The sequence below is a fragment of the Lethenteron reissneri genome, chromosome 17 (genome assembly GCF_015708825.2).
Source record: "Lethenteron reissneri isolate LAM-NWPU_2019-01 chromosome 17, ASM1570882v1, whole genome shotgun sequence".
NCBI classification, from domain to species: Eukaryota; Metazoa; Chordata; class Hyperoartia; order Petromyzontiformes; family Petromyzontidae; genus Lethenteron; species Lethenteron reissneri.
Window position 1 is genome coordinate 12127603 of NC_083795.1, and position 23863 is coordinate 12151465.

Consider the following 23863-nt stretch of genomic DNA (forward strand, 5'->3'; position numbering starts at 1 on the left):
TAACTCATGAATGCCCCAATCATCACCAACATCACCGCACTAACTCATCATTGTCCCAATCATCACTAACATCACCGCACTAACTCATGAATGTCCAATCATCACCAACATCACCGCACTAACTCATCATTGTCCCAATCATCACTAACATCACCGTACTAACTCATGAATGCCCCAATCATCACCAACATCACCGCACTAACTCATCATTGTCCCAATCATCACTAACATCACCGCACTAACTCATGAATGTCCAATCATCACCAACATCACCGCACTAACTCATCATTGTCCCAATCATCACTAACATCACCGTACTAACTCATGAATGCCCCAATCATCACCAACATCACCGCACTAACTCATCAGTGTCACAATCATCACCAACATCCCCATACTAAATCAAGTGTCCCAATCATCACCAACATCCCCTACTAACTCAGCATTGTCCCAATCATCACCAACATCCCCTACTAACTCAAGAATGTCCAATCATCACCAACATCACCGCACTAACTCAAGAATGTCCAATCATCACCAACATCACCGTACTAACTCATGAATGTCCCAAACATCGCCAACATCACAATCGAACCCAGACTTCAGTCTACAATCCCCCATAGTGCTCCCATCATCGGCACCCGATCAGCTGGCTGCCCCCCTCCACACCCCCCCCCCCCGCGCACGTGGTCACGCCGGAGTGGCGCGGTTCCTGCCCCACCCCGAGCTCTGACCAATAGGAACGCTTCGCTCGCGGGTCACGTGGTGACGGGCTTCCCCCCCCCCCGCCACCGCGTCACCACCCCAAGGAACACGTGACTCCGTCTATATGGCACCATCCCCTCAACCCGCCTCTTCCCACGTGGTTGTACAGTGCTGCTCTTATCAGTACAGTATTGTGGCGTTATCTCGAGTGGCAATAGCTGGCCATGAATGTGGTTACTTGTTATAAGTCAGCCCAAAGCAACAAATGGTGTAATCGTGTTTAATTTTTTTTTATCCTGATTTGTCATCGTCGTCGTCCGGTTGACGTAGGCTTATTGTGCCCTTTTTCAATCATAATAATAATGTGACTCAATATGCAATGGTTTGGTCTCGCCCTGCTCATCGAGAGGACGTCAATCACAGCCCGGTCCACGCCTGCCAGCTGTCACGTGGAGCGTTGGAAAAATAAATCACACGCCAGTGACGTCACGCGACCCCCCCCCACCGCCCACACCTGCTCGTGCCACGCCCACGCGGCCCCAGGCGCATGCGCGCGCCTTCGCCCGGGCATCTGTGAAATTGCAGGTCCTGTGTCAACCAACAAAAAAACGCGCTACAACTCGTAAGAGGATTTCACACCTGACGATGACTGCTTGTGTTGCAGTCGAAACGTCGCGAGAGTTTTTTTTATTGTTTTATATTTATATTATTTTATTATTTCCCTTCCACGTGACTTTACCGAAAGAACCAAGAATATGAACTCGTAAGAGCTTCATAGCTCATCGGATTTAATATTCTGATAAGGCCACGCCCACATCGTGCTACCCCCACCTTCTTGACCACACCCACTCCCGCGCGGCCACGCCCATTGAAAAGAGACCCCCCCCCCCCCCCTCGTGCCAGGAGCGCCTGACCAAGGAGCCCGCGCGCTATTGGCCGGCAGCTGAGCGCGAGACGCCGGTCGCTTCTCGCGATTGGTTGTTGGACGGTGGCGTGGGCGTGGCTACGAGGGGAGACGCGGTGGGGGGCTAGGGGGGGGCTGGTTATCCTCCGGGTAGTGGCAGAACGCCCGCGACGGCAGCGCGCGAGGCAGTAGCTGTCGCTCCTCGCACGCACTCACACACATCTACACCTCCACCACATACAGACACGGGTACATACATCACGCAACGGGGAATACGTACACGACACACGCTCCGTGACGACAAGCGTACACTCGGACACACGTACATACCACGCACAGTACACGTATACTGTATATTGATACACAGGTTCATACATTCACACGTCAGACAGAGAGATAACACGCATACGGAAGAGACGCATTATCCTCGCAGATACACAACATCTCTACACACATCATCTTGTAGACACAGACACGCATTGCCTCCCCACACACACACAGGCACGCATCTGTAAGGAGCATCTCGCGTTATTCACACCGGGACGCCCCGTGGATGATCCGGGCTGCCGCCGATCATCTCATCACCATCATCACCACCACCAAACTCCACACTGCCACGCACAGTATCCAGCGTGCCAAAGCAAGTGCAGCAGTGGAAGATAACAGCTGAGCGACACCGGCAGCAGCCCTCATATGACAAGGGCCGTCACAAGCAGCTGCAGAAGAATAAGAATAAGGTGGTGAACGGAAGCGGACGTTGAATATTCCATTATTGCACGCCGACAAGAAGATTGATTGCGTTAAACAATAACACTAATTAGAATCGTTCGTAATATAAAGAATCATCACCATTTAGAAATCCTAGAGCTGTCTGTAGGTTAAGACGACTACCCCCCCTGGGTTACATTGGGTGGCCACACACAACATGTGCTGCTGCTGCTACTGTTGCTACTAATGACCCATCCATCATTCCGTAGCGTGGCATTTATCAATTATTGAGTAGGTATTTATTTAACTTAATCGGAAGAAAAAAAAGACCCCCACCACCCACCCCAGCACAAAGAATTGTTTCGCCTTCCTTGCACCCATTTGGAAGAAATCGTAAGGCCCTCAAGCCATGAAGATTGCCACAGCGAACGACGCGGACGCCAAAAAGCCAGGTGAGCTGCACGAGTTTTAATGTTTGCAGAGTCGAGGCACTGTGTGTCTGGGGTTTAGAGACAATTCATTAGAAATCTTGTCAAATGTGAAGGTTACAGGTTTGAGGGTTCTGACATTTTGGGAGCTTGGAAGCGAGGATTTCACATTTGATGAAACGAATGTGAACCAATTGCCTGAAACCTTTCGATATTTGGTGAAAAGTATAAAAATGTTGATTTTATTTATATCCAGCCACTTTATACAAGACTTTGAAAAGCCATGTTTTGCCGGCCAGATTTGCCTGCTACCGGCACGGTACATGTGCGGGATTACATATTTCCAGGAAGGAGGGTATAACATGCCTCAAATACTACAGAGGCATAGTTTGTTCTATGGAGGTTTAAAACGTTACCGCTTTAAGCGATGCATAAAATAAAAAGGGGCAGGAACCACTCTTAAGAAATGTCTTTGGTGCCATTTGCTGAAGTGACCCGCGACTGAAGTGCACCGTGTATAGTGTTTGATGTATAGACGGTAACATAGGGGGACACACAATAACGTCAACATAATGGTTGTTGAGGAGTTGACATTTAAGCGTTCGTTCGTCTGAGTGTACCGCCTGTTTATAACCCGTGAACTTTAGTAGTACAATGTAACTCTGCATAACTCGCGAATTGAGTTGCTTCTTGGCGATGGACACACAAAATACAACTTCCTGAGTTCAGATGCCACGCAGAAGGTTCGGTTGGTGGTGAGATAAAACGAGAGGTAGGTTGTCATTGCGGACAAAGTATGAAACGCAGTTAATCATTTACTGCTGCCTTCTCGTCGGCATTTGTGGTGATGCAAAACATTGGAGCGAGAGAGAGGAGACGAGAGAGAGAGAGATATCAGGTTTTTCAGGTATGACAGGTGATTGTAAATAGCCGAGAAGAAGATATCCGTGCGTCTCTTTAAACATTCTCAAGAATAAAATATTAAGGGGGCCCCAATGTCGTTGTTGGCAGCGTCTGACAGAGCGTAGTGGTTTCCTTGGCTCGTGCCAATGTTGACTTGTATTGGGCAAGGCAGAAGAAGCGTTTGTACTATCAAGCCAATGGTAACACACCGCGTAACACACCACAGCGAGTACGGGGAAACTTGCATTCAATTGGGAAATTTGTAAGCATGGGTTGACTGACGATGATGATGATAATGATGGTGATTCCCACTTTATTGGCCAGTTGGATGCAAATGGTCCACATGGACACGACAGATCTGACCAACATCATCGGTCACGGCGAGCATTTAAAACTTGTACGCTGTCACAGCCTGTGGCATTGTGAGGGTTGGAAGGAAAGATCCGGACAGTGCTGCAGATCTCCTCTCTGGAAGGCTGTGACAGGCTGGGGCCCATCAATTAAAAACAAATGGCTTTAACGCAGGATGGATAACTCTCCGACAATAATGACCACGATGTGAAACGGGTGCCATCGCTGCCTCCAGCTGGTGGTGAAGGCTGTGGAGTTAGGACATTTGGGACATCCCTCCTGCCGTACCAGCTCATCAGGAGGAGCAGGAATATGCGGTTCTGAAAGCCAGCTCAGCAGCACGCCTTTTGGCCACACGGGCGTGCCAAAGTTCCCAGGTGCTGTTCTTTGATCAGATTTTTAGACCAAAGTTCAGGAGTTGATGTCGTGAAGCACTGGGGTCCAAAAAAACGCGTGCTATTTTGCCTCTTGGTGTTTTAACAGCAAGTAGTAATAACAGTCCAAAGTACGGCACACTTATATGGTGCTTGTGTGTGTGTTTTTAGGGGTTGAACCAAGTTAAACAAATCGACAAAAAAAAACAAGTTTGCACATTGCTTTGTCACCAATACCCGATACTTTGTAGCTGACGAAATAATGTAATTTATACCTCATGAATGTATGAATTTATCAACACTGAGTGACGAGCAAAGCGAGACACTTGTTATTCAGAAACCATGGATACCTCTTATTGGCGCAAACAAAAAGGGCTCTGTTCTTTAGAATCTCCGCAGTCGGTGATGAAGAAACCAAACTTAGCAGCGTTTGAAAAGCGTGGGGGTGTTCCCAAACTCAAAAGTAAAGCACATAAAGCTTCTCACGTAAGCAAGCTTTTGTCAGGTGTTTTGAATGTCAGCGGTGTCCAGGGTGGCTATCTAGGTATCAAAACACCTGAAGCCACATGGTTAATAATAGGCCATGGAGATCAGTCATCTTGTGCTACAACTGCAGAATCTGACATAAGGGGGAGGGCGTGATGTGGAGGTGTAGTGGCACCACCAGCGCTGGCCATGATAATCTCATGGCCAGTGGCCGTCAAAGCCCAGGCCCAACCCCTTCCTTGTATCCTCTGCCTATGACCAACTGCCTCTATCCACAAAACATACCACCTTTTTTCTGTGCAGCATCTTGAGATGGGGTCTTCACTCGGACGCGATATATAAAACCACGTTGCGTCGGGTCCTGATCTCCGCGTCGCCCACAGCGTTTCCCTGGTTCGGGCTGGACATCGGTGGCACGCTGGTGAAGCTGGTGTACTTCGAGCCGACAGACGTCAGCGCCGAGGAGGAGGAGGCGGAGGTGGAGAGCCTAAAGAGCATCCGGCGATACCTGACGTCGCGCGTCGCCTACGGCACGGCCGGGGTGCGCGATGCCCACTTGGAACTGCGTGGCCTCTCGCTCTGCGGCCGCACGGGCACCATGCACTTCATCCGCTTCCCCACGGCCGACGTGCCCGCCTTCCTGTCCATGGGCCGCGAGAAGGGCTTCTCCGGCCTGCAGACCACCCTGTGCGCCACCGGCGGAGGCGCGCACAAGTTTGAGGAGGATTTCCTGAAGGTACGGCCACCAGGAGCTCTGCGTACGGGTGCACCGATCTGATCATACGTTCACCCTCGTACTTGTCATTTGTTTGGCTCTGATTTGTTTTCTGGTTGTACTGCGTGCTGGTGGCTTCTTCAGTAACCGAATTATTTTTGGTCGTAGAAATGATAAAGTTTGCGGTCGTCTTTGTATCCAATCTATATCGCTAGTAATAATATGAATTGAAGTGGGCTTCCGATATGTTAAGTGTAATTAATGTAAAACACGCTTCCGTAATTTTGTTGTGTTACTTAAATGGAAGCAATAACTGCCAGGGTGTGCCTTGAATGATACATTGTTTCACTGTGAACATCAGCAGATGCGATGTTTGTGAAAATGCAACACTCACTTTAGCAACGCAAGTGTACATGCCTCGTTCCGCACCAATCCCCTATGGTCATATGTGTGACCTGTGCACTCGCAGTGCTGCCACTGACAAGGAATGTAACGTTTCTCTTTCCCCAGGGGCATTAATACATTGTCAGGATTCATGGTTATGGTTTGCTTCAAGAATGTTGTCCTTTCTCTCATTTTGTACCATCTTGTTTCTGTATTTCCATTAACCTGTCTCGTTTTTACAGTTGTACCCACTCTGTTTTCTTAAGTATTACTGTAAACATATAATTCATATGGAATTGCCATGCAGTGTAAATAATCAGTTCTCAAACGTGCAAGTTGATTAATGTATCGCGAGCTTTAGAAAACCGTTTTTAATCGACACGACGGTAAATTCCCACCGCCGCCAATGCACTTGCTGCTCCACCCTCATGTCCCCTGCAGATGGTCCACCTGCAACTGCACAAGCTAGACGAGCTGGAGTGCTTGATCCAGGGCCTCATGTACGTCGAGTCGCTGGGCCTGGAGCGGCCCGAGTGCTATTACTACGAGCAGCCCATGGAGGCGGAGCACTGCAGCAAGAGGCCATGCACGCTGGGCAGCCGATACCCGCTGCTGCTCGTCAACATCGGCTCGGGCGTCAGCATGCTGGCCGTCTACTCACCGCACGACTACCGCCGCGTCACGGGCACCAGGTGTGCGCAGCAGACCGTGCCGACGTGCAAAGCACGCGTGCAGAAATCGATAGGTCTCTTTTTCCGAGAGCGCCGGATTGTGCGCATTGGCTTGTGTGTGCTTGCTTGCGCTCGGTGTCTGGAGTTGGGTGGCTTGTGTGTGCTTGCTTGTGCTCGGTGTCTGGAGTTGGGTGGCTTGTGTGTGCTTGCTTGTGCTCGATGTCTGGAGTTGGGTGGCTTGTGTGTGCTTGCTTGTGCTCGATGTCTGGAGTTGGGTAACTTGAGTGTGCTTGCTTGTGCTCGATGTCTGGAGTTGGGTGGCTTGTGTGTGCTTGCTTGTGCTCGGTGTCTGGAGTTGGGTGGCTTGTGTGTGCTTGCTTGTGCTCGATGTCTGGAGTTGGGTGGCTTGTGTGTGCTTGCTTGTGCTCGATGTCTGGAGTTGGGTAACTTGAGTGTGCTTGCTTGTGCTCGATGTCTGGAGTTGGGTGGCTTGTGTGTGCTTGCTTGTGCTCGATGTCTGGAGTTGGGTGGCTTGTGTGTGCTTGCTTGTGCTCGATGTCTGGAGTTGGGTAACTTGAGTGTGCTTGCTTGTGCTCGATGTCTGGAGTTGGGTGGCTTGTGTGTGCTTGCTTGTGCTCGATGTCTGGAGTTGGGTGGCTTGTGTGTGCTTGCTTGTGCTCGATGTCTGGAGTTGGGTGGCTTGTGTGTGCTTGCTTGTGCTCGATGTCTGGAGTTGGGTAACTTGAGTGTGCTTGCTTGTGCTCGATGTCTGGAGTTGGGTGGCTTGTGTGTGCTTGCTTGTGCTCGATGTCTGGAGTTGGGTGGCTTGTGTGTGCTTGCTTGTGCTCGATGTCTGGAGTTGGGTAACTTGAGTGTGGTGAATTGTGTTCCACAGCTTGTGCACAATCAAGCTGCCGTGCCTCGCCCTTTGCCCCACATAGGCTGTGTTTAGTTTGACGCAGTAGAAATGTTATGATTAGCTTAGCTCGCCCCCTGCATCAGATATCGCAAGTGATAGACGGAATTGAGTCCTAGTTCAAGGCAAGCTGGGTCGTCAAACAGAGATGTGGATATCTGATGTGAAGTGGGAGTCCTCTAATTTAAGACTCTAGCAAGACTGGTTCCATCTCGGAGATGAATGCAGGAGATTAATCAACATGCTAGTGAAGCTAACAATACATCACCCAAAGGAGATTTAGTAACGTGGTGTGGCATTAAATTTTATGATTCCTTTGGAAGGAAATTATTTAAAAGAAGAGGTATTGGGCCATATTGCTATCAGACTTCGCCACAAAAGGTACAATGTAGAAACGTGTTTCATGTCCAGCAGAAAAGTTAATCTGGATTTTTGTTCAAATACATGATAGCACACTGCGTTCGGGTCCCAGGGACTTGAGTGGCAAATAATTTCAGAACCAGTCCTGTACAATATTAACGAACGTACTCTTGCTGGCATGGAGAGGACTTGATGCAGCAGTGGATCAACAAAGGGCTGTAAATTAGTAAATACATATTATGCAATGTTAAAAGAAAAAGGCAATTCAAAAAACGCAGATAGCTGTTACAAATAACTATTTACGTCCAGTTGTTTACCAGGTTTTAAGCTTGTTAATGAGTAGACTTTCAAATTATTCAAGCAAAGAATTTTGGAACCCTTGTGAAGTCATGCCCAATATATAATGAAATTATAGTTTTTGTTTATTTTCCCCTTGTCATTCCAACTGTGCTCACGGCACAGACACATAGTTATGCAAGAAAAAAATAATTTCCTTCCAATTGGGTTTAATTCTCAAACTAATACATTTTAAATAGAGAGCTGGGTGTTCCACGCCAATCAGTGTCTGTGGCTTTTACAAATGTGCCACTTCAATTATTACCTGCTCCTAGCATGCGACTCCGAGATGATTAAGAATAAATTAAAACAGATGACACATTCCACATAAGTAATGAGTAAATACCGTTTTTTAATAGGCTAATTTGCATATGTTTAATCCGTATTTGTTTTATTCAGGCAACCCTTCCCATCCAATTACCCTGGATAACTGAGAGTTGACTGTCTTCATTGTCTAACGGGCCGTTTTCTCTCCACTTGCTCGCTTTCCCCACCCACCCCCTTCAAGCCTCGGCGGTGGTACATTCCTGGGCCTGTGCTGCCTTCTGACTGGCTGCGATAGCTTTGACGAGGCGCTTTCACTCGCCGAGCGGGGAGACAGCACCAACGTGGACAAGCTGGTGCGGGACATCTACGGCGGCGATTACGAGCGCTTTGGCCTCCGCGGCTCGGCTGTCGCGTCCAGGTGCGTTGCAGAATGTTGAGCGTTAGCCCCTTGAATGCGTGCCGGGGTGTCTCTGGGTGTCTCTGGGTGTCTTTGGGTGTCTCGGGGTGTCTCTGGGTGTCTCGGGGTGTCTCTGGGTGTCTCGGGGTGTCTCGGGGTGTCTCTGGGTGTCTCTGGGTGTCTCTGGGTGTCTCTGGGTATTCCGATTTTCTCCCACATGATCCATAAACACTCATCAATGGAAGTGGGCCTCATATCCCAACTTAGCAGTATGCTACTCAAGAAAGACAGTCTTGGTGACTCGTCGGATAAATAAAGGACGTTATAATTATTATTGTTGTGAATTCTTCCCAAGCTTAAACCCGGCTGTGTCTGTGTGACGCATGCAGCTTCGGGCAGATGATCTGCTCGGACAGGCGCGAGGCCGTGAGCAAGGAGGACCTCGCCATGGCCACACTCGTCACCATCACCAACAACATCGGCTCCATCGCACGCATGTGCGCCCTCAATGAGGTGGGCATCGTCCGCTCGGTTTTACCCGTGTGCCCGTCTCACAGTCCTCAATCTCCCACAAATGCCGCTTCTGTGGTAGGGGGGGGGGAAGTTTTCTTGGGGTTGGAGTGGGGATCGCTCTAAAAATCCCACTGGCTTCTTTCCAGGTCACCCCTGCCATGCTACTTGCTTCCTTCCCCGCTCCTTTCAGCCTCTCTATGGTGCTGCCTTGTATCAAACCTGCGTGTCAAGCAGCATCGTACAGGGCTTGGAAAGTGTCGGGGGCCTGCAGCTTGGGCAGTGCAGACAGCACGGGCTCGGGGAATGTGCCGGTTTTTCCTTTGGTGTTGTTCTCCTGCATCTAATATTGGTTGCGTCGACTGAAACGAAATTTGCCCTGAGCTTTTTTCTCATGATTTATTACCGGCATGGCTCTCATCACCCGTACCGAATACTCCATTGACTCCTCTGTCCCGCTGCTCCTGCCGTCCTGCAGAAAATGGAGCGCGTCGTTTTCGTGGGCAACTTCCTGCGCGTGAACCAGCTGTCTCGGCGGCTGCTCGCGCACGCGATGGAGTATTGGTCGGGGGGGCAACTCAAGGCCTTCTTCCTGGAGCACGAGGTATCAGCCGCTCCTCCGTCCCGTAAAGCCAGGGCGGAGAACGACATTTCGTAAAGCTGCAGAAGCAGCGTGCAACTGAGGTTGAAATTATATATTTTATCACAGCGGGAGCGATAGCTTCAAAGCTCATTTGCGTCATGTGATACGTTATCAGCTAAGTTACTCTGCAGCGTTAGGGTCACGCGGTTTAGTCGAATGGAATTAGGACCTTCAGCATGCAATCTTGACCGTTTCTTTGTTTCTCCGACAGGGTTACTTTGGGGCTGTCGGAGCGCTGCTGGAACTGTTAAAGTCGGAGTGACAACCTGGACCGTTTCCATTACCCAGTCTGCAATAGAAGAGTGGAGCTTCTTGAAAAACACTGATGCAGTCGACTAAAATGCACGCTCCGGAGGCTTGAACCAACATCGGTGTCCGTCTAACGTAGTTTCTTTACAATGGCTTAAAATATTGTGCTAAATTATGTGAATCGCTTTGGGAAATTGCCGTTAGGGGCACTGGGAGTTCCGAACACTACACCAGTGTGCGGCGTTCTTGCATAAATCAAAACGTCACTGCAAGGACAAAGCGTGCGCATCAAACTGCGACGTCCTGTGCAAATAGCCTCCGCTCCACGATGCGTGACCTGTTTGACCTGGTGCCATAGCGGCACCGAAAGGGCAGTTTTAACCGCGGCCGATGCCATCAACGGCCAACGTGAAGGATCACACGAGTGCTGGAGATCATCGCCGCGCCCTCTCCGATTAAACTATTCGCTGCTGATGAAGCGTATGCACATGCAGTTTTATCTGTACAACCAATTTTTTGCTGTGAAGCGGTGTCCCCGCATTGTGGTTGTCGAAAATGCCCTGCTCCCACCGCCGCCTGTTCATGTTGCCAAACAGCTGTTCAGAAAAATGTCCGTTTTGTGATCAGCTGCTCGTACGAAATTACTTGTCTCTCATTAGTTTTTTTACGTTTTTATTTTTAAATCATTGCGAAAAAGTTCACAACAAACAATCTGATCACGTAATGCAAATATCAAGTGGGAACGGTGTTGCGATGACACATTTTTCACATAAGCTATTTCGAATGGACTGGGTTGGGGAGGGTTAAGGCCAGGGAGGTGGTGAACTTTAGACAATTTCTTGCAACGTGACCCCACAATACCATTCCAGGAGATGCATGAGTCATTACGGGACAATGAAATTCGCAAACCGCCTTCTTAAGCAGGCCTTAACGGTTTTTTCTTGTTTTGTGTTATTTTAAAACGGATTAATCGGTAACGGTGTTTTGTTTCCTTACAAACATTCCAATGACATCGAATCACTAGACAATTGGCAAACATTAAAATAAAACCTGCTGTAATCATGACGAGCCTTAGGTTGTTCGCTAGTTTTATTCACAATTTTTGTAACAATTGTTATTTTTCTGTTTTGAGACGATGTGTGAAATAGACGTGGCAATACTGTACTTTAAAATGCTTTGCTATGCAAGGTACAGAACATCTCCCGCAAATTCTCCCATGAAAAAATGAATGCCTTCTTTAGAGACTCTCTGTCACGTGGCTTTTGAAGATGGGAATGAGATGTATGTGGTTTAAAGTAGACTCGTGCTGGGCTGGGTTCACGCGAGGTGCGGCGGCCGCACTTTACTTGGGTGGTAGCGGGGGGTGTTTCTTGAAAACTTGGCCGAGAAGCCACAAGACGCCGCCTTGGAATCGAATATCAAACGGCCGGGGGTGAGTTTGCGGCACGCTCTTGTGAAACGCAACATCTCAATCTGAAGTTTAAAAAAAATACCACAATTATTAAATTGGGGGGGGGGGGGGGGGTTGGCTATGAAACTGGGACCGTGTAAAAACAAACACTGGCTCAATCCTCGTAATTGTAGATAAACACTTGAAATGGAAAGTCGCTGTAAGGTGTCAAGTGTGAAATGTGGGTTATGTTGTAACGGTGCTGTCGCTGTGTACAGAGCGAGCAAAGGGGGTGAGAGGGGGGAGAAAGGTAGCAAAGTGGTGCAATTGAATGGACAGCGGACGAACACGAATTTCTGTATCGTACTTGCGATGCTTGTTTTGGAGCCCGTTCAGCGTTATTTAACATAATGGATGCAAGTTGCGTGCTGTCGCCAACAGTATTGTTGGCCTTTACAAACAAAACATGTGAAGTGCGCATAACTGAACACTTGAACGTGTCCTGTCTGGAAATAAAAAAAAATCCGACCGCGAGATATTGTTTTTATTCATTTAACTTGAATGGGTATTTGACAGTGGTTCTCACGCGCGTTTGTATTGACGCCCTCCTCCACAACCATTCGCAACCACTGGCCCCCTCATCACATCTCACTTGGGGCGTCGATGTGTGTTTTGTCGCCACAACATGGCACTGACCTTCCCTGTGCATTCACAAATTGATCAACTTTCCCGTAACTTCACAACGATGAATTTCGATTTAAAGCTTTCGTGACTGCAGGGATTCATCTTCTTGGTTCTTTCGGTAAAGTCACGTAGAAGGGAAGTAATAAAATAATAAAAATAAAACACAATAAAATAATTCTCACGACGTTTCGGCCACAACGCAAGCAGCCGTCCTCAGGTGAAAACCAGGTCCGTCGAGGCGACAGAGTCTGAATGAAACAGCACACGAGCTTGGAGCATATATATAAGCTGGGCGCGTTGACAAAGGAATTTGCATATCAATAGGAATTTAGCATATTTTCACAACGATGGTGGTCGGTATGGGGGATTGTGATGTTGGGGGGAGATTTAGACGTAGTGGTGAGCGTATGATTTGTAACGGTGCAACACGGCCGGTGAATATGTATTGGCACTGCCCTCTGCTGGCCACTACGAATACTCTCGCTCAGTTACCACAACTTGCTAGACCAGATCCTTAGCCCGGCCACCAAATAGTCGAACAAACCACATTAATATTCTTAGGTTTTTTCCGGTAAAGTCACGTAGGTAAAACATCAAAATTAATAAAAATAAAATAAAGATCACGACGTTTATTTTATTTTAATAATTTTGATGTTTTACCTACGTGACTTTACCGAAAAAACCTAAGAATATGAATCCTTGCAGTCACGAAAGCTTCAAATCTAGAATTAACACGTGGGCTTTATGATGAAGAGGGGCATGATGACGTCACGAAACCTAGAAGATAGGGGAGATTACGTCACGCACGATTGGGATGAGGGGAGGGGGTGATGTCGTCACTAGACAGCAGGTCGAGAGGGGAGTGGTTTGACGTCACGCGACATTTGTAGGTTGGAGCAAGGGGGTGATGACGTCAAACTATAGATTGAGGTGCGTTGGTGAAGAGAGGGAGAGACGTCACCAAACGCAGCGGGGGGTGAGGGGTTGGTGACGTCACGCGATACGGGTTAGGTGGAAGACAGGCGGCGATGACGTCAAGAGACGCCGGAGTGGTGAGGAGAGGGGGGGTGCTGGGTTATGACGTCACGCGACATTTGTGAGTGAGTGACGACACAAACGGACGCGGGTTCCTGCCGGCGATTGATCGCGCTGGATGGCACCACGTGGGAGCCGGAGGGAAATTTGCCTTTGGGAAGTAATTGATGTAAGAATAAAAGCAATTGTAGACGATACCAGGACGCTTTTACATCGTATTTTAAATATATATACAGTGCACGGAATGCGAAAAGGGGGGGGATACACAACAAAGACAAAGATCTCCCGTATATCCTATTAACAGTGGGGGCAAGTGCTGTTAGCGAGCACCTATAAAGGCCGGCACGGTACAGGAGGGGGTGGGTGGCCAACACCACGCCCGGCCGCCTTAGTCTCTCCCAAGTTGCGATGTTTACCACACACCGCACTAAGTACTCATTTGAGGCTGAGTCGACCTAGTGGAGGCCCAGGACCGGCTCAGATAATCGCCACTGATGTCAGCCGTGAGCTCTAGTTCCGCAAATATGCCCGACTGTGAGGGCGGGCACAAGCCGGCGTGAGTAGGTTAAACGTTGAGTTTTATAAGGGCACCACGGGGTGACCAGCCCCTCCCCACCCAGCCCCTCCCTACCCTCCCCACCCAGCTCCACCCCTCCCACCCCCCACCCAGCCCCACCCCACCCTCCCCACCCAGCCCCTCCCCACACAGCCCCTCTCGACCCAGCCCGACCCCTCCCAATTTTGGATGCAAGACGGACGGACGGACACAATAATCCCCTGTGGGCTGGTGGAACCAGGTGGTTCCTACCAGTAAAAGAATATCTACGGAGTGGTAAAGCAACCATTGCGAGTCACGGGTGAGGCTTCTTGGTTGGCGAGTTCACTTGCGGCGCCAACGTATTTAAATGTCAAGGTGCGCGTCTCGAGTGCCAATTCCCATCACAAGGGAGAAACACAAACAAATTGTCATTTTTGTTTGCCCGTCGTTGAAACGGCCGCGCGCCGTATGGACCTGACAACTCAATTTCCCTGTACAAGAATACGGGTAAACCGTGTGGGTTGACAGGTATGGTATAGTCGTGTAGTGTATGTAGGAGTGATGTAAGGGTGTTGTCACTCATCGTTCAACAGCCTGTAGTTCCATTTACCGTCAATAGAGTGCAGAGGCATTACCTCGCTGGGGCACATGCCATGGGTCAGAGAGGCCAACGGTGGATTCCAGTAAAACGGATCCTGGGAGATATTCCCCGGGCCCCCAGGTGGGGGGGGGGGAACAGGGGGAATGATGTCACCTGAGAATGTTCCAGAAGGAAGGCGTGGCCAGGGCAGAGCCACCCACGAACCGGTATATAATCCGGAGCTCAGGGAGCTCTGGCTCGGTTATCTACACGGCGAAGACTGAAGACCAGGCTGGAGAATAGGACCCTGGACCCCAAACTCTATAGTTCTTCTAAGGGCTGGAGCTCAGTGAGGCCAGTGGTCAGGACCCACGGACCCGGAGGTCAGGGTCAGTTAGCCTCCCCTAGGTCCCAGCCGGAGGACGATAGGGAACGGTTCACCAGAGTAGGTCCCGTATAGTTCGGAGGCCATAGCGAGTGAAGGGACCGATATACCCTTCACGCTCGGGACCCTGTAGTAAAAGACAATAAACAACGTGTGCCTCATAAATAAGTGTATTCATCAATCTTTACAACACTACATGTATAATTGTGTAGTTTATAGTGTAGTCATTAGTAGTATATAGTTTTGTAGTGTATTGCATACCTTTCAACCCCTTATCAGTGCCTACCTTATTACAGACCAATCGATACCTTTTTGCTCACCCCGTGCCCTTATAAATCTCAACGTTCATCCTACAAAGTCCCATCACAAGGGAGAAACACAAACATGTATAGACAGAAACATGTTTTTCCCCGTATTGAAACGGCTGTTCGCCGTATGGACTTGAAAGCTCAATTTCCATGTACAAGAATACGGGGTAAACCGCATGGTTTGACAGCGATGTAGAGCAGGGTTCTTCACTCATTTTCAGAGACGGGGGATGCCATTTTCGCCGATATGACATCAACAGTGAGGGCCGCCACACATTTAAAACCATTGGGGTTTGACATGAGCACGGTGATGGTGTAGGGTGAGTGGGCTGTTTCCACTCTTGCGTTGTTGTCGGGAGACCGCACGATCAGGGTGCCGCACTAAAGGCCGCCAAGGGGCCGCCAGTGGCCCACGGGCCTTGCGATGAAGACCACTGGGGTTCAATTTTGACTGAAAACTTTCGCGACTGCAGGAATTCATATTCTTTCGGTAAAGTCACGTAGATAAAAAAAATAGCAATAAAAAATATATTTTATTATGTTTTCTATCTACGTGACTTTACCGAAAGAACCAAGAATATGAACCACTGTGGTAGCGTTCTCACCCGCCCCAACTGGACATCTGTGAAAAAGATCTTCATAGCTCACCGGATTCCCCCAGTATAGATACATGTTCTGATGCACAGCCTTTGACCGTGGGCCAACAATCTGCGGCTCTTTTAAGGACTGTCTCTTAACGTTATTCATTAAGGACCACCTTCTCGTATTCACGTGCGTTGCTTTTTTTTTACGAATTCGAAACAAATGTCTCTTCTTGTTATTTTGGTTGCCGACCCCGGTCCGAGACAAACATCCGCAAGCGATCTGAATGCAAAGGCGCCAGTAGTCAACGGTTAATCAACTCCAGTGAGCTTGGGCAAGATAAGGCAACAACATGCAAATTGACCAGGTTTCTCTTTATACGTGTATAAATGTTGTCGAGACACTTAGTTAATGAATAATTTAAAACAAACCCAGCATGCGTGTAGTAGAGTTTTATTTTGCCAGGTAAGACGTGGACTTTACAAGGTGGACCTGGTCAAGGTGGCTGGAAAAGTACCAGACCCCCCCCCCTCCCCCTTATAGCAATCAAAGCCATGCACATACACTTCTGCTACTGTGACTAAAACTACACCACCACTTTTAATAACCCCGTACTTCATCTCAAACCGTCATCACCATACGTACACTTTTATAATTGCCATGATGCGCATGGGAAAAGGCGCTAGAAACATCTAGATAAGACACAAATGGACGCATAATACACATTGCGTCTCGCCTTGACGCTGCGTATATTTGTGAAAGAGATGACATGTAATGTATTGAAAAGTGGAGCGTGTCTGTCCGAGATGACGTCTGCTGCGGAGATGGAGCGCAGTGCTCAAAACAACTCCTGCTCAGGAGCTAGATGGATTGTATTGTGACAACGTGAGAGATGCCAACGGTTTGGGGAGACATTCATCCAGCAGTGGACTGATCCAGAGTTATGATGATGTGACAGGTAAATGGATCCAAATGTAGAGAAGGTTTGTCATCACTCGGAAACCGCTGGGCTTAAACTAATCTTTTTATTTTACCAGGTAAGGCCCACTGAGCTATGAAGCTCTGTTTAACACGTAGGCTTTCGCGACCAATATCATCCATAATAGAGGTTTTTTTTGGGTTAGATCGCGTAAATATATAAATGTGTCGTTAAAACCCGCCACCAGTAAGGGTTGTCACGTTAACAGAACGTGGCCAATTCGTCACGAGCACAGTTTGGCTCTCCAACACACCGGTTGGAGAGCCAAGCTGTGGACACTGCTCATGGTGAATACACCCCATGGTGGACACTGCCCATGGTGGACAATGCCCATGGTGGACACTACCCATAGTGAATACACCCCATGGTGGACACTGCCCATGGTGGACAATGCCCATGGTGGACAATGCGCATGGTGAATACACCTCATGGTGGACAATGCCCATGGTGAATACATCCCATGGTGAATACACTCCATGGTGAAGACACCCCATGGTGGACACTGCCCATGGTGGACACTTCCCATGGTGGATACACCCCATGGTGGACACTTCCCATGGTGAACACTTCCCATGGTGAATACACCCCATGGTGGACACTGCCCATGGTGGACACTTCCCATGGTGAATACACCCCATGGTGGACACTGTCCATGGTGGACAATGCCCATGGTGAATACACCCCATGGTGGACACTGCCCGTGGTGGACAATGCCCATGGTGGACACTGGTAGCATTTGCCACCCCAGGTGGTAGTGACCTACCCGCTCAGGACCACTAACGGCCTCATTGTGCGTTTGGAGCGCTCGCGACGCAGATGTCGTCGGCCCCTCGACGCTGGTGCCCGGGGCTCCGCGTGATGCACCTGCTGCCCCCAGTGGGCTGACTTCAGTGGCTCAGTAATTAATGACAACCTTAATGGGACTTACGTCCGCCGTTCCCTCTTTCTTCTGTTTTCCGGCCGTATTGTTTTTGACAAAATGTGTCGAGATATTTTCCCGTTTCGTTATTTGTGCGCGAGCACCGCTGCCAAGTCAGCAGCAGCAACAACAATAATATTGGTTCACTGGGGCGGGAGAAGTTTGTCAAGGTGTTGCAACGATATGACTACTAATAATATTAATGCCCTCCTTTAATATAGTTTACACACAGTTGCGGAGCACACGGGCCAAAGGTAATAAAAAAAACAATTATTTATTTTACCAGGTAAGGCACACTGCTCTCTATACTGTAGCTCTTTTTCAGAAGCGACTTGGCCACAAATGATAGCTCAACGAAGCGGCTTATCGCGTGGAAATTTATAGCACCCAAATGCTCTAAATGCATGTCGATTCTAAATGTGGAGGGGAAAAATTGAGAACCCGGAGATCCACGCGACCAAGGGAAGAACATGCAAACTCCAAATAAACAGGCGTAAGGGTTGGGGATCGAACCCACGATCTCCTGTATACCAGGCGAGGCAGTTAACATCTCGCCACGTCAAGCGGACAGTAACAAGCGGCACTATCCAAGTTGTGACAGATAAAGAGTGCAACACGTCTCTTAACTTGAGCAAGGTTTTCATCTTCTTGATTCTTTCGGTAAAGTCACGTAGAAGGCAAATACATAAAATAATAAAAATAACACATTATTTTATTATGTAAATGCAAATAATAAAATAAGAAAAATAAAATATATATTGTGTAAATGCAAATAATAAAGTAATAAAAAAATTATGTAAATGCCATAATAAAATAAAAATAAAACATTATTTTATTGTTTTATTTTTATTATTTTATTATTTGCCTTCTACGTGACTTTACCGAAAGAACCAAGAAGATGAATGCCTGCAGTCACGAAAGCTTTAAATCGAAATTGAGCAAGGTTGTTTATAAGAGCTTGGGGGAAAGAGACTATGGGAAGAATTTCGAAACCCGAGCAGTGCGAGAAAGAAGGCAGACACAGAAGTGGTGTGACCTGCAGTGGGGTGAGTGAATGGGACGGTGGGTGAGTGTAAGAGTAAGTGGGAGAGTGGGTGAGTTGGTGGCAGCGTGGGTGGGAGAGTGTGTTTGTTGTGCCCTACACTGGTGGTTGAAAAATTCGGGTGAGGTGGAAGTCAGTCTGGTAGACCAATTCCTCAATATGGATGGGGGAATCAATGAGTGCTGTTCACCAACCATGGTAGCGATAGCAGAGTGATAAGGATATGACTGATTGAGTGATCGGAGTGAATAGCTGAGTGCTGGATCATCAATCACTCCGACTGCTGCTTCAATCTCTAATTATATCGCGTGTAGCTCGGGTAGGAACCAGATTCTCCACCCAAGACGTGACGGCAAGATCCCAACTTCGACAGACTTCGTGTTTTGTATACGAGTCATAATTGTACCGAGTTAAAGAGGCCCTACTTACCCAGGACATACTAACCCAGTCCCAAGACTCTTCTTCACGATGCTGCTGCTGCCACATTGGAATGTTGGTTGGCCAATAGCGTCCGTGAGAGTTTGACCTTCGGAAAAATCCACCGTGCACATTTGGAGATAACGCTCAAAGTTCTGCACAGATCGGTTCAAGAATACATTGCTATCTCAGGGCCTCCTTGCCAATGGCGGAGCCAGGATTTTTCAGGTGGGGGGGGGGGGCAACCCCTCCAGCAATGAAAAATGATAGAGGAGTTGTTAGTGAGTAAGGAGTTGTTAGTAAGTAAGGAGTTGTCCTTTGGTTTTTATTCGACGCGTGTGCGGCGATGGTGGAGCCATCGATCGAGGGTCGAATTCGAACCGTGTGATCGGCATCGCGCTCGCTGAAGGTCAATGCCTTCAGGGAAGTCGTGCACTGTATAAGCAATTCTGAGTCACTTATAACTGATTTACCGTTACTTATTAGCAATTATGGACTCACACTATTGTCCTATCATCTTATAGAGTCCCTGGCACGTAATAATATGCCCCACAGTGGCAGTGGGGGTCGCAAAATGCCGATTTATTACTAATAAACCCCAATGATCCGATCGAAATTAGGGATTTCGATCGCCAGTGCTCCTTGCAGCGCAAGGCCACAACACCCAGTATTCCCAAGCGATCTCACGTACGTTTGCATGTATATTGCACTAATTTTGCACCGTGCATAACCGACCGTGCTAATCGGTTGGCTTACGTACTCACCAGATTAAGCGCTGCTTAGCTTGCAACGATTCACTCCCCACCGGGCGATTCTATACACGTGCCGCGATTCAGTAGCAAGCAGGGGCGGTTTCTTCATTAGGGCGATTGGGCGACGCACCACCAATGTCATTCAACCACAGAGTGACGCGAGCCGTCACTGTGCCTCTGGATATAGTCCAATCAGCGTCATGTCACGTTCTGTGGAGTACCGCCTCTTTTTGGGCGATTTCCCTCCGGCTGAGAATCGCCCTGAGTGGCCCCATAGACTTACATTCAAAGATGTTTTTTTTCGAACGGGGGCGCTGCAATGCATTCTCTATGGCTTCCGGGAGGGCTCGCCCTAACGTGCTTACGTCATCATACGTAAGCACGTTTCATCCAACAATATAATTTGTGGCCACCTAGTGGAATCTTTAATAAAAGAAACATGAGTGGATTGTATTAATAGTGAGTATAGAAACAAACAAGATGTATTGTAAGAGTCACTTTATTTTTCATTAATATTAAAGAAGTGAAGTTGCCTTTACATGCTTAAGCTGTTAATTTATCCTTTGCATGGGTGGACCTTATCCTTATCAATCATCCAGACATTTGCCCCCCCTGAGAGATTTTGCAGGAGCCGCCACTGGTAGCAAGATTCGCGAGTCAATAATAATTCAACACATTACCTGGCGATGCTGCGTTGGCAGTGATGCACAATCAACAGAAGAAGAAAAAACCCTGAACCGATTAGTCAATAACACTGACTTAAAAAGTAACATTTGTAATAGGCGACGTTTCAGATTTTGGTGAATCTTCATCGCACGTAGATTTAAGAAGTGATTATCTATAAACATTGTGGTGAATCTTGACTTAAAGCTTTCGTGACTGTAGGAATTCATATTCTTTGGGTCTTTCGGTAAAGTCACGTAGATAGAACAATAAAATAATAAAAATAAAGTGAATAAAAAATAATACAAAATAATATCACAACGTTTCAATCGCAACACAAGCAATCGTCATCAGGAGAATAAGTATAACCCGTAAAAACAAAGTTTTTCACTCTAAATCCTATATATGCGTGGTGGCTAGAGTCCTCTCGTCCTCTGGCTTGAGATGGCTGCCACCTATGGGTCAGATGATTGTCTGCCAGTATTAAGCAATTGGTAATTAAATATTTAATTTGTTTTCCCTAAACAGTGTAAATTTTGGAAAACATTTTTACGAACATTAATTGTCTCGCACAACGAGTCTGTGTGGAAAATGTCAGCTCGATTGGATCACGGGAAGTGGGTTAAAAAACGACCGAAAGATTTGCACGGTCGTAAGCAAGCAAGCAAGCACACAAGCAAGCAAGCGAACTTAATATAAAGGATTTTTAAAAAGGGGGGGGAAGCTGCTTAGGCAGGATGCTTTAAATGTTTGAAATGTGTGTAGCCCAAGGGTCATAAACGAAGTGGGCGGGGCAAGTGATGTTAAAGTGAGAGCGATTAGCATATCAGTTAGAGAATCAATTGCAATTGAGAAGAATTCAAATAATTTTAATCGCTGTGATAGCTAAAAACTCAGCGCAGCCTGGAAGCGTATTATTAAGTAATACACAACACATTGCAATTCCTTACAGGTGAGTCACATGCTAAGTGGCTGATTAAATATCTATTACATAATTGCATACACCACCACCTCCGCCTCTGATCTCGAATCCTGATGGGGTTCAACAATGATGACGTCATCCTGCTGCTGCACTATTTAAGACTGGAAGCAGGTGGATGGCTTCACTATTCTTGGCAATTCGTCCGAAGATGCTGGATGTAATTTCCCGCGAAATGTCGTACTACTCAAATTATAAATATTGTGGATCCACTCTTCAACACACCGGTGGGCTAAAGTAGTGAACTATGTCTGTTGTCAACGTGACACGTTTTTTTACCGATTGGCCGTGTCGGGTGGTGGAAGGTATCGACACATTTATAAATAACGCGATCTAACCCAAAAACCTTGTGAATAATAACTGGTCGCGAAAGCCTACGTGTTAAACTGGTTATGTCCATGATGACCGTGGCATTGCCCTTGTCGGCTGAGAGGATGACGATACCATCTCTCGGTTTTAATTGAGTGGGCATCTGGTAAAATAAAAATTGTTTCGTTTAAAAAAAAAAGCCATCTCGGGCGGGCGACTGCTGCAATAGCTCACCGTGTCCACGAGAGGGTACTGCCGCACCACCAAGTACAACGAACGGGCAGCCGGCAGAGCCAAAATCGGTCCACGTGTAGCGTTCGAACTTCTTTCGTTTGGCTGCCGATGCAGATGCCAGAGCAGCGACTACAATTTCACACTCAGGTGGTCAAGCCAGACAGCCGCGTCAGGAGTCGCGGAGTGTATCGCCGTGATGCCGCCTCCTTATTTGTGCATCGGGAATTGGAGAGTTCAAGACACGTGGAGCGTTCAAGACGCAGGACGGAAAAAACACCTGTGGCTAACATTCACGGGATGCCGATGTGGATTTTCCCCATTGATACCCCCTCCCCCGCCCGCCACTGTTGACACATGCAGCAGGGAATCACAGAGCCCCATTTGTTCCAGTGGTTAGCGTCACACGAGGGAGATCAGGTCATTGTTGCCGTCCACGCTACTGAGCAGCGAGCTGGGACGAATGCCGTGGCCACGTTAAGCAGCTCCAGAGACGAAGTCGCTGCCATTCGAGCTCTCGTGTCTGCGACGGATCCGAGGAACGTTGCGTTGCTCGATAGGATTAGCAAACACAGTGAGAGGTCCGGTGGAGAGCGTGACAGGATAGTGTTGCAGATATGGTGGGTAGCTGTGAAAAAGAGCTTTATAGCTCGTCGGATTTGTCCAGGATAAATAAAGATTCTGATCGATTCGACACACGCTGGGACACGTGCGGCGCGGGATGGGAGCGGGAGGACCGATTGCTAAGACGGGGATTGGAATGATCTCAATTAATCCGGCGACCAAGGGGTAAGAGTTAAGACCAAATGCTTGGGATACTGCTATGGCAGAAGTGTGCGGGTTTCTTACGTGAGTCTGTGGGTCTCTGTGCGAGTATATGGCTCTTTGTGCGAGTCTGCGGGTCTCTGAATATACAGACTTCTGAGACTCAGGGCAGATATTGGAGGTCGTGTATCTAACTGTGCAGCAGCTGCGAGATCTGGCGAAGGGGAGACAGCGTTGGCAAAGAGCTGTGTGGTAGCACCGACGATTTTGGCTCACGTACTGCTGGATGAGGGCCTCCCCTCACCGTGCCAGTCATTGGGATTATTGGGACCATACTTCACCACACTGGTCAGTGTGGGTTGGTCAAAACAGAAGCATAGACGTAGGGACAACAGAGGTACACCAATAGATGTTTCTGCACTGCCCTCTCTGCTGCCCACAACGCCTATAACAGTTGCCAGGGGTGGTGGTAGCCCATCTAAGCATCATCCAGCTCCAAACAAAGCCTGCTTGGCTTCCGAGATTTGGCGAGATTGGGCTCATGCCAAGTGATTTGGTCACATGTGGTTAGCGCAACACAAGCTCAAACATAATCTAACCGCGTATAATTTCCCAACACTGCAATACGGAACCGTGTTTATATACCAGTCATACAAGTGGAGATACAGCACACACATATCATGTGTTGTATATGTGAAGCAAGATACATTTGAAGTAGCCGACTGGAAAATGTCCCATCGGAGCGAGGAAGGTGAGAGGGGGGGGGGGGGGAGAAATGTCCATTAAAGTTCACAACGCAGCAGTGACATGGAAATGATGAACACATTAAAAAAATCATCTAAAAATGGACACAGAGAAGTCCAAATGGAGAGACCAGAAATGACAGCGACTTGATTCTCACTGACAAAAGTCCAGCATGTCAGAGACGTGTCTGCTCCTCGGTCAAGTCAACACAGGGCGTGCTTGCAGGCTGAGGATGCGACGCCAGTTGCACACTT

General features: G+C 48.1%; 1 protein-coding gene across 1 annotated transcript; it reads left to right on the forward strand.

Moving 5' to 3' along the window:
* Positions 1-1770: 1770 nt before the first annotated feature.
* On the forward strand, positions 1771-12231 carry LOC133343497 (pantothenate kinase 2, mitochondrial-like). Its single transcript, XM_061553156.1, has 7 exons — positions 1771-2769; positions 5243-5595; positions 6400-6650; positions 8750-8926; positions 9295-9418; positions 9894-10019; positions 10270-12231. The coding sequence occupies exons 1-7, from the start codon at positions 2727-2729 to the stop codon at positions 10318-10320; spliced, it is 1125 nt and encodes a 374-aa protein (XP_061409140.1). The 5' UTR covers positions 1771-2726; the 3' UTR covers positions 10321-12231.
* The last annotated feature ends 11632 nt before the right edge of the window (positions 12232-23863 follow it).